The 17,142-nt window shown below is 31.1% G+C and overlaps 1 protein-coding gene across 1 annotated transcript; it reads left to right on the forward strand.

Annotated features, from left to right (window-relative positions):
- Nucleotides 1-300: 300 nt before the first annotated feature.
- LOC127127533 (uncharacterized) lies at nt 301-1,003 on the forward strand. The gene is made up of 3 exons (XM_051056772.1): nt 301-433; nt 516-656; nt 754-1,003. Exons 1-3 carry the CDS (start codon nt 352-354, stop codon nt 912-914), a joined length of 384 nt encoding a protein of 127 aa, XP_050912729.1. The 5' UTR covers nt 301-351; the 3' UTR covers nt 915-1,003.
- The last annotated feature ends 16,139 nt before the right edge of the window (nt 1,004-17,142 follow it).

Raw genomic sequence — 17,142 nt, forward strand, 5'->3', positions numbered from 1 at the left:
AATAATGTGTTTTTTCTTTATAATAACTATTATGGTTCTTCGAATAATTTAGAACAATATTTAAAATTAAAGAAATGATTAAACGTCTTAATCACTTATTATTTTTCATTGTATAAAAAATCTTCTTACCTCGTTTGCTAATCCTTTAATAATGTAACCCTTCAATTACTCAACAGGTGACCTATTATTCTCACATTCGGTTAAATTATATTATTATTATTTTTATTGTTTAATATATTTTAACTGATTAAGATATTTTTATTCTTATCTTATATATCTTGTACGATGATCATTATAAATATGAACTTATTTACTCATATTTTACTACAATATACTCCTAGTTGATCCAAAATGAAAATCAAGCTTCTTATCTTCATGTTTTTTCTTTGTGCAATAATTTTCATCTCTACTGTGGCAGTTGAGACATTAAAAGGTGGGAATCAAATTATATATAAAAATTATATGTGACTTTTTTAATATTATATATTTAATAAAAGATGTTTGTTAATTTACAGTTGATGCAATTGAAGAATCCAAAACAAAAATTGGGATGGATAGTTGGAGAGACTGGGGAGGTTCCTTCTGGGGAGATGAAGAAGTGGATAATGGTGAAGGAGACAAAGATGGAGGACATGGAAGTGGTGAAAAAGGAAAAAGTGAGTACAATAAAAAAGCTATATATTGTATGTCCAATTTATTTCTTCATTTATTATATTTAATAAAAATTGTTTGATGTTTTGCATGCAATAAAAGAACCTAAAAGTGGTAAAGATGATTGGAGAGACTGGGGAGGATCTTTCTGGGGAGATGAAGAAGGGAATGGTGGTGAGAGAGGCAAAGAAGGTGGACAAGAAAAAGGTGAGATAAATCAAAGTGGAATAGATAGTGAAAGTGGATATAATGGTGGAAATTAGGAACGAAGAAGTTCGAGAGGTGGCTTTACCAGCAAAAATGGATGGCATGTGAAATGACTATGAAAACCAAACTCATGCATGTTTGTATCATATCTCATACTTAATGTAAAATAAAAGTATCACTTATTTCTTACTCAATGTATGATCTATAATAAGATGAACTACCTCTCCCAAAATTTATAGTACTTTTACAAATATTCTTAGATTTTACACTTATATTATCATATATGGATAAAAAATACAATTTTATGTTATACTAACTTGTTCAACTCGCTACTTTTAATTCAATCAATATTTTTATCAAGTTATATAACACTTCGTTGGAGACTCCATTTGATGTCTGATCTTATTAGTTTATTGAGGGAATTTCTAAAAAGGTTGGATATATTGTGCTCACCTCATTGAGCGTTCTCGGGAGTGGTCTAACACCCATAAAGAACTTATTTCCCAAACTTTTTGAAATGTCTCTTCAGAAAAATGGTAAAGTGAGAAAAATGAGTTTTTTTAACTAATGTTGGTTTGCTGTGGTATTTTAAGTGATTTTAAGTGAATGAGAGATTTACTTTATTGGGAGCAATCGTTGCTCATGGATCTTTTACATTTCCTCGATAGTACATCTCTCTCCCTTAAGAGTGATTTCTGGTGGTGGACTCATAGTGAGGATAATGTTTATTTTTTCTCTCTGACATATTCTCTCATGCTTTCTTCCAGTATTTCCATTGTCTCTTCTCCTTTTTTTTCTTCTCATCATAATTATTCACTATCTTTCGTTTGGGAGAGTCTTTCAGTCTCTTCTCCTTTTTTTTTCTTCTCATCATAATTATTCACTATCTCTCTTTCAGCTTATAAAGTGGTGGTCTTCTCCTAAAAATTATTGCAGAATAAAATTTCTACTAGGGTGAATTTCCTAAGGCGTAGGGTGATCTTGGACCTAGTAAGGTGTTCTTGCAGCTTATGTCATGGTGGCCAAAAGTTTATCTTACCTCTTTGTGATATGTGAAGTGAAGAAATGCACGTGGCATAAAATTTTTGGGAGGCTTGAATGTTCCTTAGTGCTACTTAGGTGTCCGTCTATGGTTTTAGATCTGGTTAGACGGTTGGGAGTTCAGAAAATGTGTATACCTGACTTGGTTTTCATTATGGAAACTATGAAATCACTATTACAAATAATACATTTTATGACAACGATTTCACCTGACGTAACAAAAATCCAAGGTAGAATACATGTACGCTTCATGTTTTATTTTTATTTCTAAAAATAACAATCTTTAACGTCGGTTTTATAATAAATCAAGGGGTAAATTAGTTAGGTGTACATGCTTCAAATCCTAGCAGTAGTATGTTTTGTTTTTATTTCTTTAAAAGCGACGCCTTTTTTTGTTTTAGTTTTTATTTAATTATTAAATAATATAGTTCATCGGTTTCCTTATTAAGTGGGGGTATACTATCCAAATTTAACTATAAAAGAATTTGTTCACCAAGTATTTCTCTAAACCTAACTCATATATACAACTGCTCCATACTTGTAAACATCATTCTTTGGGATGGATATCAAGACAGAAAAATTCTTCGTTTATGTGTTGTTGTTCTTCTAACACCCACCTTTAACAAATCATTTTTCTGCTCTTGCTATCCATCTCACATAATATTGTTGTTTTTGTTGGTGTTGTTGTTGTTTTGGTTTTTATTGTTGTTGTTGTTCTACCTCTTGCCAAATGTTTAGTTTGTAAAAGGAAACAATGTTATATTTTGGATATATTTCATGTTTTATTAATATACAAAGTTAATTATATTACCTCGGTTTATTTAGTAACCAAAGGAATATGTCCATATTTTAGTTTATTTTTATTCAAAAAGAAATAATATTAGACATTGGTTTATTACAAAACCGAAGGAAAAAATATTAAATTTTGTCTCAATATATCTTTGTCGTCCATTTATAGAGTAACATCGCTCAAGATATTGTCAACATATTAATCCATAAGAAACCTTCTACGTCCAATTAGAGCGCGGACATCACCCATGTATATCTAGGACGTTACGTTGTGAAACGTAAACATTGTTATGAAACCCAAACGTTGTTGTGAAATTCTCTATGTCCAATCAGAGAGCCATGAGATTTTACATAAGTAAAAGAATCACTATGATAGATAGCAAGAGCAGAAAAAAATTAGGTTTATTTAATGTGTGGTTGGTGAGAGTGTATTTACTTTGCCAAAGATCTTTATGATGGATTGTAAGAGTAGGAAAAAAATTGATTCAAGGTTAGTTTTCTAATATAATCTCTGATCATATAACTGCAAATTTATTTTATTTATCTAATCCTTTTTTTATATATTTTATATCAGAAACAAATGCATGCAAAGTCCAACATTTATAGTGATGATAAGGTTTAATCTTATTTGCCTCTCTATACTATTCATAGTATTGCAATTTATTAGTATCTTATGCATGAAAACTGTGGGACCGGTCCCTTTTATGTCATACATTTTCCAAGAAATATCATTCATATACTTTCCCAAAAGTGCCAAAAGTAAACATCTATGTTCTTTTGTCTAGTCAATAGAAATGATGACTGGAAATTTATTTCCTAACTGTAAATAAGCATATTTTAAATGAGGAGGTAGTAGTTTCAACTCCACTTCAGGTGGTTTCTCTATGGAAGGCACGTTGTCTTTGATAATTTTTGGTGTGACTTCCAATGTTTCATAGTTTTTCACCTATCTTGTCGTGGGTAAGATTGGTCTAGTCACAATACATTTCTTATCCAATTCTTTATTTTCTAATTAATCCAATGCTTTTTCTAGATCATCATTATCCTTAATGAATTGTTTATGAATTAGTGACTCCCTACTAGAAATCAATGAGCAGTCAATTACGTCTTGTTCTAGATATTTTAAAGCATTAAGCACATTAAACACCATTTGAAGCCCATCGACTCCCGTGGTGAGTTCTCCCTCTTCAACATTAATTAATGTTCTCCCAGGTGCAACAAAAGGTCTCCCCTGCATAATGGGAGTATCTTCATCATCACTAAAATTCATGATGATAAAATCAGCAAAGAAACCAAATATGTCAATTCTTACCATCACATATTCATCTTTTCCTTGAGGGTAACATATTATTCTATCATCTATTTGAATTGTAATGGTTGTAGGCCCTTCATCTCCAATCCTAAGCTTTTTGAAGTAGATAAAGGCATAAGATTCATGTTGTCTCCTATATCACACAAGACTCTTCCACAAAATGTTTCTCATATGTTATGATGGATGGTGGAGCTTTTTGAGTAATTCAACTTTGGAGGAAACTTCCTTTGAAAAAATTGGTTGCATTCTTAAGGTAATGCCACATTGGAAAACCCTCAAACTCTTTTCCTTTTTGGCAGCACATTCTTCATGAATTTAGAATGGTTTAATATTTGTTGTATTGCTTCAATCAATGGTATGTTGATGTGAAACTACTTTAGAATCTCCATGAATTTTCTAATTTTTTTTCTTTTTTTTTCTTTTTTTTCTTTTCTAATTCTTTGGGGCAAATGTGGAGTTTGTCTTTGTTGCTCAAACATTCATGTTGTGCTGACTCCTGGCACGTCAAAAGACACCTTTACACTAGCAAGTGTCGTGTCAGGAGTCTTCAGTATGTTCAACATAGAGTGGAGTCCTTCATTACTTGCCTTCCCAACCAAGGGGTTTATTTTGCAACTTTATGGTCTTCCTCCTCCTTTTCTTTAGAGGAATTCTTACTCCCCCCTTGTTTAGTCTAATCTTGAACTTGTTTATTTGGTATTTCATACTCTTTACCATTTCTCAATGAAATGGATTTGTGAAATTCAATTCTCTTGGTAACTTAGCTCACTCTTCAAGAAAAATCCTATGCATACACATGGAGGGGATAATACTTGGTATGTTGGCCAAGGTCCACCCAATCGCCTTCTTATGTTTCTTCAAAACATGTAAAAAGCTTATTTTCTTGATCACGGTCATGGCTAGACGAAATTATAACCGGAAGTTTTTCATTCCTATCTAAATAAGCATATTTTAGATTTTCAGAAAGTGGGTTCAGCTCTAAGGAAGGTGGATGTTCAATGGACGGTATGTTTGGGGTAGTCAGGCTGTCAAGAGGTTCAACTGCATAAACAACTTCATTTACATTGCCACTGTGCAAGGAAACATCAATCTCCACACAAACAACACAAAGGTTAATGTTAGTACAATCATCACATGACTAAATATCATCAAAACCAGATAAAGTTAGAAAATCAGTTGAAAACAAATCAGAATAAGCTTCATCAATAACTTTTGAAAGCAACTCTATTTTAAAAATATAATGCTCTTCCAAGGGATGTTTCATAGCATAAAAATTGATGAATTTTGCGACAATGTCACCAAATTCCATTGACATGGTTCCATCGTCATCGTCAACATCAACTATTATTTTCGCTATTTTCATGAACGCTCTACCCAAGATGATTGGTGATCTTCTTGAATTTGTTTCTCCATATATTTATAGAATGTATAAATCCGTAGGAAAAATCAAGTCATTAACTGGAACAAACACATCTCCCATTACTCCAATAGGGTGAGTATCGCTCTTATTTGCTAACTAAATAGTAAAACATGTATGCTGCAAAGGACCAAGATCAAGATTGTCAAAAGTAGAAGTAGGCATAATATTAATAGAATAACAAAACCATATGCAAGGGGAATCTATGCCATCCTTGAATTTTGAAATGTGGAGAAAAATGGAGAGCTCAAGTTAGAATTGAACCCTTATGGTACTCTGATTGACTTAGATGTTATCAACAAGATAGGTATATTCCAGGATCCGAAGGATAAAAAGTTCAAGCATAAAACTACATGGTTTTATCATCATCTGCTCCATTTACTTATATTTCTTATGCATATAACTCTGGCCCTAAAACTATCATTACTAACCGAATGATTAGAGTCTTTGGAGTTATGACTGAAAGGTATGATGGTTTTCTGTAAGACTTGGATACATGTCTTATATGTTAGATCAACTTAAAGCATTTCTAGAAGATGGTGGTGAGGAGGATATAATGAGTAATCATTTTTGTTTTGTATTATGTTTTTAGCATTTTTAGGCATTTTAGATCTGTTAGCATCACATCTTCATGTACTCTTAATTATCTACTCTGGTACTCTGATGTTTGTTCTTTGTTTATTCATGCTTGGTTGATTATAAGATTTATTGTATGTTATGGTTGTATCATACATCTATTCTCTTTGTTTCCTTTTTCTCCATTCTGATAATGTCAAAAGGGGGAGAAAAAGTCTGGTATTTTGTTTTATGTTTTTGTGAAATTATCTTTCAGGTTATCACACTCCAAAATTACAAATCAAAGAGGGAGTCATACAACATAAGAGGGAGATTTTGACATGGATAAAAAAATACAAAAGATATAGTTTGTCATCATTAAAAAGGGGTAGGTTGTGAAGAAGATCTCTTTTAGGAACTTGGTTGGGTTCTGATGAAAACAACAATATCACATAGAAGAAAAAGATGAAGACACCAAATAATCAATAGAAAAATAGCATGTATTATCTAAGTCAAAGGTTAATCATCATTAAAACTTAAGCTAATATGTTTTCAAAGTTACAAGATAGAAACATGTGAACTATGATAGTTTAAACTTGATTTTTCCAAGAAAATAGAGCAATAATCAATTACTTTTTTCTGGTAATTGATTACTAGTTATAAGTTCTGAATTTTTTGAACCTTGGATGAGTGGTAATCGATTATCACATTTGTGTAACTGAATACATGTTGTCGGTAGACACTTTTTCATGAAGTTATGCATCAATAAAGCCTTGTAATGTTTTATGGTTCCTTTCCAAAGTATTGCTTTAGTTCATGAAAGTTTCTATGTATGTATAAATATTGTTTTACAACTTAAAACAAAATTACCAACTTTAAATTCTGATTTCATACAATTTAGAAGTGACTATCATATTTCAAAGTGTGTTAAAATTTAGCAAAATTTCATAAATTTTAAAAATATTCTAAACCAAATCCGATTTTGAGCAATTAAGTGTTATTAATTTGAATTGTGATATTATAAAGAAAAGTCTATAATCTCAAGTTTGGATTTGACAAATCTTACAACCTACAACATTCTTCAATTTCGCAACAAAGTTGGAGAAGAGATTAGACTAATCTTCGATTGAATAAGGTGAATCGGGCTAATAATGCTTAAAGCAGAAAAATATTTCATATTGTTATCATCAAAACCAATAATGTGTGTATAAGGTTTAGACAGTTCACATAACTTCTTTTCTAGAGCAACACCTTTGTGAGAGACACACCATATATTCACCTAAAATCTTAAAGTAATAGGTGGGTGGATTCTCTCACTTATAAATGCTCAAGTCTCCATATTTTCAACCAATGTGGGACTATTATCCACACTACTTACACTTGATACATTCTTAACACTCCCCCTCAAGTATGAGTCCACAATGCTCTCCCTCAAGTGGAATCTCTTTTTACCTCCACAAACTATTGTACCGTACATAACGTTTCTTATTCACCACCCTACCGTTGTTGACACTCTTCAACAAAACATTTCTTATTCACCACCCTTGTGACGCCGTTGACTTTCGATACAAGTAAGTCGGTCCCTTTTCTCGAACCAAAGGCTCATGATACCATTTGTTGGGGAAGTTTTTCACTAGGGAGCATTGAACACTGCGAGACTTCTTTTCTAGAGCAGCACCTTTGTGAGAGACACACTACATATTCACCCAAGACCTTAAGGTGATAGGTGAGTGAGTTCTCTCACTTATAAATGCTCAAGTCTTCACATTTTCAATCAATGTGTGACTATTATCCATACTACTTACACTTGATACATTCTCAACAGTATTATCATGTTAACATTGTTATCCATAATTCAAGAGGCATTTAAGTAATCTGACAATCCAATGAAACTTGTTATGAGAGACACTTAGCCAAAAGTTGTGTTACTCTCAAAACAAAGAGTCTGAGCGTTCTTATTTTGATCATTGTGAAACAAAATACATAAAAGAAACCTATTACTCTTCAAATTAACACCAAAGGATACAACTGTTCTATTTATTTATTTGTCATCATCAAAACTAATTAGGTCATTATTCTTCAAACTATCTTGATTATAACAAATATGAGATAGTGGATGAATATCACTCACAGTGGAAAAAAATTGAGAGATTGGAGTAAGGTTACCAAAAAATGTGGCCTTTGATAATGTTCCTTGATGTCATTTCTAATAGTTGTGATTATCTAAAATACAAACATCAACTGGTTTTTGATAATAGTTTATAGGAATTATGTAATTTTATTAAAAGTTTGGTGAAAAATTTCTATTTCATTTTAGATAAGAAATGGAAATAAATATATGCACGTATATACCACTATTTATTTTTTGATTGTTTTAGATAATTTGATATGAAGAATATTTTGTTCTTTCTTTATAATGACTATTATAATTCTACAAATATTTTGAACTATATTTAAGACGAGTAAAGAAATGATAAAATATTTTAATCAATTGTTATTTGTCATTGTCTCAAAAAACCTTTTTACATCATTTTCCAATCACGTTCTAATAAAACCCTTCAATTACTCAATAGATATTTTTGACCTATTATTCTCACAATCAGCCAAATAATATATATTAACAAATTTATTGTACATTATTTGTTTATCGAAACAAGCTAATTAATTTTATTCCTCTTTTAAAAGTCTTGTTTGATGATCACTATAAGTAGCAACTGATTTTATTTAAATTGGACTCCAATATATACTTGGTTGAAAAAGGATGAAAATCAAGTCTTTTACTTTCATATTCTTTATTTATGCACTAAATTTCATCTATACTATGGGATATGAGACATCCAAAGATGAGAATAAAAGTATATATATAAATTGTATAAACTTTTTTTTTCTTATTATAATTATATTTAATAAAACATGTTTGTTGGTTTGTAGTTGGAGTAACAGAAGAATTCAAAATCAAAACTGGAATAGATGGTTGGAGATATTGGAGAGATGGAAAAGAGAATGATGGTAGAAGAGAGGAAGAAGGTGGACAAGGCATAAGTATAAAAGGAGAAGTTGAGGACAATAAAATTTTAATAGATAATAACAATGGAAATGACTATAAATTTGGATACAATATTAGTGGTCGGGATTGGAAAGGTCCAGGAGGTTGGTGACAAAGGAGAGATTCTAAAGGTGGCCTAAACAACAAAACTTAAGGACATGAGTTATCAATGAAAACCAAACTCATGCATGTGTTTATTATATCCCAACAATATTTAAAATAAAAATATATTCTATTTTATTCATTGTCTAGTCTATAGTAGGAACACATTTCTCTAAATTGATAAATTAATTGTATTTTTAATAATATTCTTAGGTTGTATCTTTTACATTATCATAACTATTTGTATACAAATGTTATATTCTACTATATTATTTTGTTCGAGTTGTTGTTTATAATTCAACTACTAGAAAGTGCCATTTCCATAAATCCAAAGGTTAGGTTACTATCCAAAATTTGACCTTTAAGAGGGTTTTTATTTGCTTTCAAGAACGCTGTTAAAGTTAGTGTTTTTAAGTATTGTTTGATCGAGTTTTTTTTTTTTAAAGTTACTTTAAACTAAAATTGTAAATCAAAATTTTATTTATAAAATTAAAGTTTTTTGATAATGTATTTATATTTTTCCAGCTTTAAAAAACAATTAAACTAAAAATTATTTGAAATAATATATGGATGAAGAAAGTGATAAATTAATAAAATATGATTTTTCTCCAAATATAATGTAAGTGTTTGATGTATAATATTTGTGAATAAAAATATTTATTTTAATTCATACTTATAAAAATAATATATATATATATATATATATATATATATATATATATATATATATATATATATATATATATATATATATATATATATATATATATATTGTAATAAATTAAATAAATGATTTGGTTGGTCTAGTGGTAATGTATTACTATAGGGACCCAGACCAAAAATAAATAAATAGAAAGACTAAATTAAAAAACTCGTTAATTTTAGAATTATTATGAGATTAGGGCTAGCTCAATCAGAGATATGAGAAATTCTAGTCTGTGTAATGAATTGGATGTCTCCTCTCAACATCATAGTTGAGTTATTTATAAAATATTGTGGATACGAGTTTTAGATCTCAACAAGATAGGTTCCACACTTCTCATTCTTTTGAGTGCGAGAAAAAGGTAGTTATATCTCAATTTCTTCGGGGGAGCATGACTATCTCCATTTGATGACCGTAACAAATTAAGACACATCACCTTCATGTTTCCACAAAAGGAGAGTGATTTAAGCCACAAAAGAAGAGGACATGGGTGTCATAACCAAATGACTAGGAAGCTGGTATGGGAGACATGTTACATCATCCCCTTTAATGAACCTTCCACACACACTTGTAGGTCTTTTACACACAATCTCTGGAACACAAGGGTCTAGAGAAGACGAAATGGTTTAATTTGCATCCATTTTCGGATTTGAAAGAGTCCCTTAGGTATCTATCACCTATACAAAATAAATTAAAAATAATACATTCTTATTCTTATAAACATGTTTAAATATCTATGACCTATGCATTTTTTATATTTGCATAAACTATACAAACATTAACAATTATTATTGTAATTATTATTGGATGTTATAAATGGTATAAAATAATACTAATCTATTATCAATCAATAAATATATTATAAATGATATAAAACAACATATTGGATGTTGATAATTATATCTCCACACTTTGAAAATCTAATGTTTTTTATAAAAAATGTATTTAATTATTATATTTAGGAAGATGAAAAACAAAATTATTATATTTAAAAGATTAAAAATATATTTAATTCTATAATTGAATGTTATTAAATCTTAAATTAAATTAAAAATAAGTTTTTAATATAGTTGATCAAAATTAGTTGAATAATTTAATATTAATGTTGTTAATTTATATAATATTACTGCATTCTAATTATTATCACAAATAAACATTTATGACATGTATGATTATAAAATAAGTTACAATTAGAGCAATTTATACATTAAGAATTTATTTATACACATATAATACATTTTTAACTTGGAGGATGGATCTTCCCATTTTTAAAACATACTTATTTCTATCATTCAATGTTATTAAATTATAAAATTAAATTAAAAACAATTATTTAATATAGTTTATTATAATTATTTTAATACAGTTCAAGTTAATTGTTGATTATGCAAAAAGAAAAATACATATAAATTTCAAGATAAAAAATCAAACTCCTCTTTTTACCATTCCAATGGCAGTTCATCAAAAGAATAATCAATCATTAAACAAAAAAAAGTACTCACTTTATTAAATTTTTAGGGTCCCCCTAGGTGCTTTAGACCCAATGCCCTATTAAGAGGAACAACTAATACTAACTTTTTCAGCATATATGTCTATGTTCCCACAAACTCTTTTTTCTCATTGGTCTCCAATGGATGCACAAATTTGTCCCTACCCCTCACCGTTGGAGACTCCAAAATAAACATATATTGATTTTTTTATTCAAATATCCCTGATTTTAAATAAAAAATCTTAAAATAATTCTGATTTAAAAAAAATTGATTGACTAGGGCGTCAGACCAATTAGCGTCTCCTCTTAAACTTGGAGAGGAGACGCCAATTGGATTGACTAGGGCTCTTTGTGTTGTCAATCCAATTGGCGCCCATGTGTTAAGCTTTAAGGGAGACGCCAATTGGATTGACACCTCTGTGTGTTTTGTAACTTTTTTTGAAAAAAATTCTACATGATAGATAAAGTCGAAATCAGACCAATTCATATTAATATTAATATCCATTTACACAAAAAATACTAATGTTGATGACCAGGATCACCTAATCGACCTCTGATCCCACATCCCCTAGCTACCTGAACTCGTGGTCCTAATCCACGTTGATGATTCACCCAAGGTGTTTGAGTATCTGAGAGCCCAGGAACATCACCATCCAACAATGTTTTTTATAACCTGTATCCACGATCAGCGGGTGAGTTAAAGGTGAGAGACATGTTCCGCACTAAAGAAGAATGTGTGCGAGCTATCAAAAAATTTCACATGAATAACTCTGCTAATTTCACTGCGAAACGCATTGATTTTAGAAGGTATGCCATTGAATGTCGTAACATCCTTTGTAAGTTTTGGTTGGTTGTGTCTCACAAAAAGAGAAGCGACTCTTGGAAGATAGTTTCTATAGACCCACCTCATAGTTGCATTGCAACTAACGTTGAACAAGATCACCGTAAATTAAGTGTTGCATTGATATCTCAAGACATTTTGCCGCTTGTTAACAAAGACCATCAGTGAAGGTGAGTATAACAAAATCTCATATTGTCACAAGATATAATTATACTTCATCTTACAAGAAAGCGTGGATTGCGAGGACAAAGGTTGTTGAACATGTATTTGGCAACTAAGAGGATTCATACAAAGAATTGTCACGGTTCTTATGGACCCTAAAAACATACGTACCAAGAACTGTTGCAATTATGGAGACATTGCCAGCAGTTACGCCAGACGAAACCTGTGTTGCTGGAAATAGAATCTTTCATCGCCTCTTTTGGGCGTTTGACCGTGCATCAAAGGTTTTGCATTCTGCAAACCTATTATTCAAATTGATGGAACATGGTTATACGGCAAATACAAGGGTACTTTGCTTGTGGCTGTTGCACAAGACGACAACAACAATGTCTTTCCCATTGCCTTTGCTCTGGTTAAAGGTGAAACCGCTGGTGGTTGGGTTTATTTCTTCGACATCTCAGAACACATGTCGCTCCACAAGCCCATCTCTGTTTGATTTCAGATAGACATGCTGTCATTGAGAGTGCTTACAATAACCATGATAACGGATGTCATGGTCCTCCTTCTACCCATGTCTATTGCATTAGATATATCGCACAAAACTTCATGCGTGCAATCAAAGATAAGAACCTTCGCAAAAAAGTGGTGAATGTTGGGTATGCTCTAACTCAGTCGTCATTTCAATATTACCATGACAAAATTAGATTGTCTAATGCAGATGTAGGAAGATGGGTGGATAACATACCAGTAAAGCAGTGAACAAGGGCATTTGACAGAGACTGTCGATGGGGACACGTGACAACAAACCTTGTGGAATGCATGAACGACATATTCAAAGGCATTAGAAATCTACCAATAACAACTTTGGTTAGAACAATCTATTATATGTTGACTTCTACCTTCGCAACCAGAGGTGAAAGATGGAGTGCAATGTTAGTGCCGGTCAAATATTTAGTGAATGTTGTATGAAAGTGATGAAAGAGGATAGTATCAAAGCTAGCACACACGCGGTTACAATCTTTAACCGTCATAAGCAAAATTTTAGCGTACAGGAAGCAATGGACCACAATGAGGGGATGCCAATTTTATCCTATGTTTTCAAACTAAATAGAAGTTGGTGCGACTGTGGAAAGTTCCAGGCCTTCCGTATTCCTTGTTCCCATGTCATTGCGGCATGCACACATACTCGCCAGGACACTTACAATCATCTATCTGATGTTTACAAGGTTATTACCATCATGAATGTGTATAACAAAAGCTTCTCAGTGCTACCAATGGAGGAATATTGACCTCCATATGAAGGTGACATAGTTTGACACAACGACGAGATGCGAAGAAAGAAAAAAGGACGGTCAAACAACACACGTATTAGAACAAAAATAGATACGACTGATAAAATGATAAGACTATGTAGTATATATCGTCAACTAGGACACAATAAAAACAAATGTCCCAATCTAGGAGCAACATCTGCATCATAAGATATTATCTCCTTTTAATTTTTGTAACCTTGAATTTTTATATATCATTATCTTTTTGTTACAACAAGGTTCATAACAAACATCACTACAACATAAACAAACTTAAAACAAAATATTTCTAACTGATTACAACAATCAAACTGATGTCATCTCGTCCAAACATCATTTCCCTAGCATCCTTATCAATTTTGACTCGCATCCAACTAAATATACTATCGAGTCTCTCAATACTTCTAATTTTTTCCCCTTCTGGTATTTTTCCATCTAACCAACGAACCCGTTCCCTCTTCAGTTGATCAAAACTACTGATGTTCCAGAAGAGCATCAACATCAAAGGTTTGTCTCTCGAATAAACCACTTTTCCATAGCGGCGACGTACACCAAACATGTTTACAAAATGATAAAATGAGATGTGAAAAAATGATTCATACAACACCTCTATTTATAACACAAAAAATTGCACATTACACTGAGGCACCAGAACAATTGACGCCTCCTCTACAAACTAACACATGGACGTCAATTGGATTGACAGCACCATGTGTTGTAGCCAATCCAATTGGCGCCTCCTCTAAGTTTAGGAGCTGACACCAATTAGTCTGATGTCTCATCTTAAAAGTGGGATAAATTGAGATTTTTTTTTAAATCAGAATTATTTTAGATTTTTTTTTAAAAATTAAGGATATTTGAATAAAAATTTTACATATAGTCATCACACACCATTGAAGAAGTTAGCATACTTCAAATAATCAATGACCTTAGCAAAATAAACACTTATTATATATTCGTTGATATATAGATGCTACAAGAAAATATAAAAAAAGGCACAAATATTTGAAGTACCCATGATGGAAAAGTTTTGGCAGCTTGGAACTCATGACAAAGTGAACCAAGCATTTGTTTGCTACATGTAAAATACCTGTGAAAAACCAGTATAAAATCTAGTTACAAAGCAATAAAAAAAATAAAGAGTATATTTGACTAAATTTTGTTTATGTGCCCTGCATCTAAGTAAATTCCAAACTTAAGACCCTTGTTATGAACATAATCTGCTAGAACTTTAATATCAGAAAGAAATGTTGAGTTCTTTACCACCAGATTGCCTTGTAACACAACAATGTTTGTCGGAAACAATTTTATTAAAAACTTTTAGAAACCAAATAAGAAAACACAATGAAAAACAAATAATATATACCTTATCATCGCAATTAAGTTCAGCCCAACAATCATCTACAGCAACAAAAAATTGAAACAAATAATGATAATACCTATGTTGACATAGGTGTATCCAAGCTTAGATAGACAGTAAAAATAAGGGCATCAGCTGTAAATCCATACACCGAATTCACAAAATGAAATGCTAGTTTTTCAGATGTATACTTAGTACATAATTTTATACAAATCCATCAATTAAATCATCATTGTATAAAACATGTTTATAAAATGAAGGAAGGTGGAAAAGCAATACTAAAGGTATGCCGAACATTAATTGAATATCAGAAAATCAGAAGATTTTTTTTTAAAACAACCAATTTTTTTAAAAAAATAAAAAATAATCAATAATTCAAAAAAAAAAAAAATAATCAATTTTATAAGAGGATACGTTAGATGAATTGACGCGTCCCCTAACAATGAAGAGAAGGCGCCAATGATATTGGCGCATACATTGACCCTCATGAGGAGACGTCAATGTTCCGGACGTCTTAGTGTAATTTGTAGTGTGGGTGTCAATCCCTATGGCGTCTGCATGTGATGCTCCACACTACAAATTGCACTAAGGCGCCAGGAGCATTGACGCCTCCTCATGAGAGTCAATGCATGCGCCAATAGCATTGACGCATTCTCATGAGGAGTCCAATGCATACGTCAATGCTATTGGCGTCTCCTTTTCATGCTTAGGGGGATACGCCAATTCATTTGACATATCCTCTTATAAAACTGATTATTTTGATATTTTTTTGAATTATTGATTATTTTCGATTTTAAAAAAAAAATAAAAAAATAAGAAGGTATGAAATTAGATTGGGAAATATGAATGCATATTTAATATATTTTAATTGAGTTTAATAGAAACAGAATCAAGGCAAAACTAAGTGGTAGCATTTACCCTACCAATAATTTTTAAAATTGGCGTCATTAAAAAGAAGTAGAGATTGAGTTGTAATTTCTAGAGCATAAACTCTTCTTATATGATAGATGTACATTAAAAAAAAATGTTGCCTAGGTGTGTTCAAAACCAAACCAACCCAATAGAAAACCGTAAACCAAACCAAACCAAACCGAAACCGCAAAAAACTGCATTTGGTTCGGATTCGTTTGGGTCATTTTTTAATAAAACCGCACGGTTTGGTTTGGTTTGCGGTTTGTATTTTGCAAACCGAACTAAACCAAATCAAACCGCATTATGTTACCATCCAAAGTTCACTTATCCCACATCCAACCTAAACCTCAAATCTAGTATGTCTTATAACCTTACAATTATAAATAATTTTCTCTTAATCACACTTAGGATTTCAATTTCAACCTTCTTAAATCTCTCATAGTAGTATCACACATTCTTCTCATCTTCTTTTCCATGTAGGTCTCGCCTATTCTACTTTAATAAGTCCTCTATTATGTTCTTTCTTTTTTATCTTTTATGTTACTATTTTCTCTTCCAATTATGTTTTTATTGCATTTTTCTTCTCAATCTCGCATCTCTTATGTTCTTTTTTTCATCTTCTCTAATCTCTCATCTCATATGTTTTTTTTATGTTTTATTATAATGTCTTTGATATTATTTTATGCTACTATTTATATTTGTCTTTTATTCCACTTTTGTCTAATCTGGTTTTTTGTATATTGAATGAAACGTTTTTGTCTAAATATGATGAATTTTGATGTTATTTAGTAATATATGAATGACTAAATACAAAGTTATGGCGTTATTTATAGGAGTATATATGGCTCAATAAAAATATTATAAAAACCGAACCAACCGAACCAACCCAAACCGCATTGATTTGGTTTGGTTTGGTTTGGTTTTATTTTTAAAAGTCAACCGAAGCAAACCGAACCACATGCTTTTTTCTCTTGCGGTTCGGGTGATTTTTATCGCAAAAATCGCCTAAACCGTAACGCGCTTGCCACTGTTATTGAATAAGTAGAACCTTTTTAGGCTCTAGACAAATAGAAACCAACGGTCACAACATGTTGGCATCGTTTGAATAAAGTAACCAACGAACATATGAGAATATTATACAGGGTACTATAATAGTAAAATAAAATACTCATTTCAGTATATAAAAAAAATGTTACTTTTTAGATTTTATATTTTAAATATATTAATTATTCAATTAATTTAAAA

Source organism: Lathyrus oleraceus, chromosome 1, assembly GCF_024323335.1.
Source record: "Lathyrus oleraceus cultivar Zhongwan6 chromosome 1, CAAS_Psat_ZW6_1.0, whole genome shotgun sequence".
NCBI classification, from domain to species: Eukaryota; Viridiplantae; Streptophyta; class Magnoliopsida; order Fabales; family Fabaceae; genus Lathyrus; species Lathyrus oleraceus.

What these genes read in the sequence shown, in the direction of transcription:
- LOC127127533 (XM_051056772.1), top strand. Translation starts at nt 352, where the DNA reads ATGAAAATCAAGCTTCTTATCTTCATGTTTTTTCTTTGTGCAATAATT. An exon ending in GGCAGTTGAGACATTAAAAG is followed by an intron (nt 434 to 515) that starts GTGGGAATCAAA and finishes GTTAATTTACAG; the next exon opens with TTGATGCAATTGAAGAATCC. An exon ending in AAGTGGTGAAAAAGGAAAAA is followed by an intron (nt 657 to 753) that starts GTGAGTACAATA and finishes ATGCAATAAAAG; the next exon opens with AACCTAAAAGTGGTAAAGAT.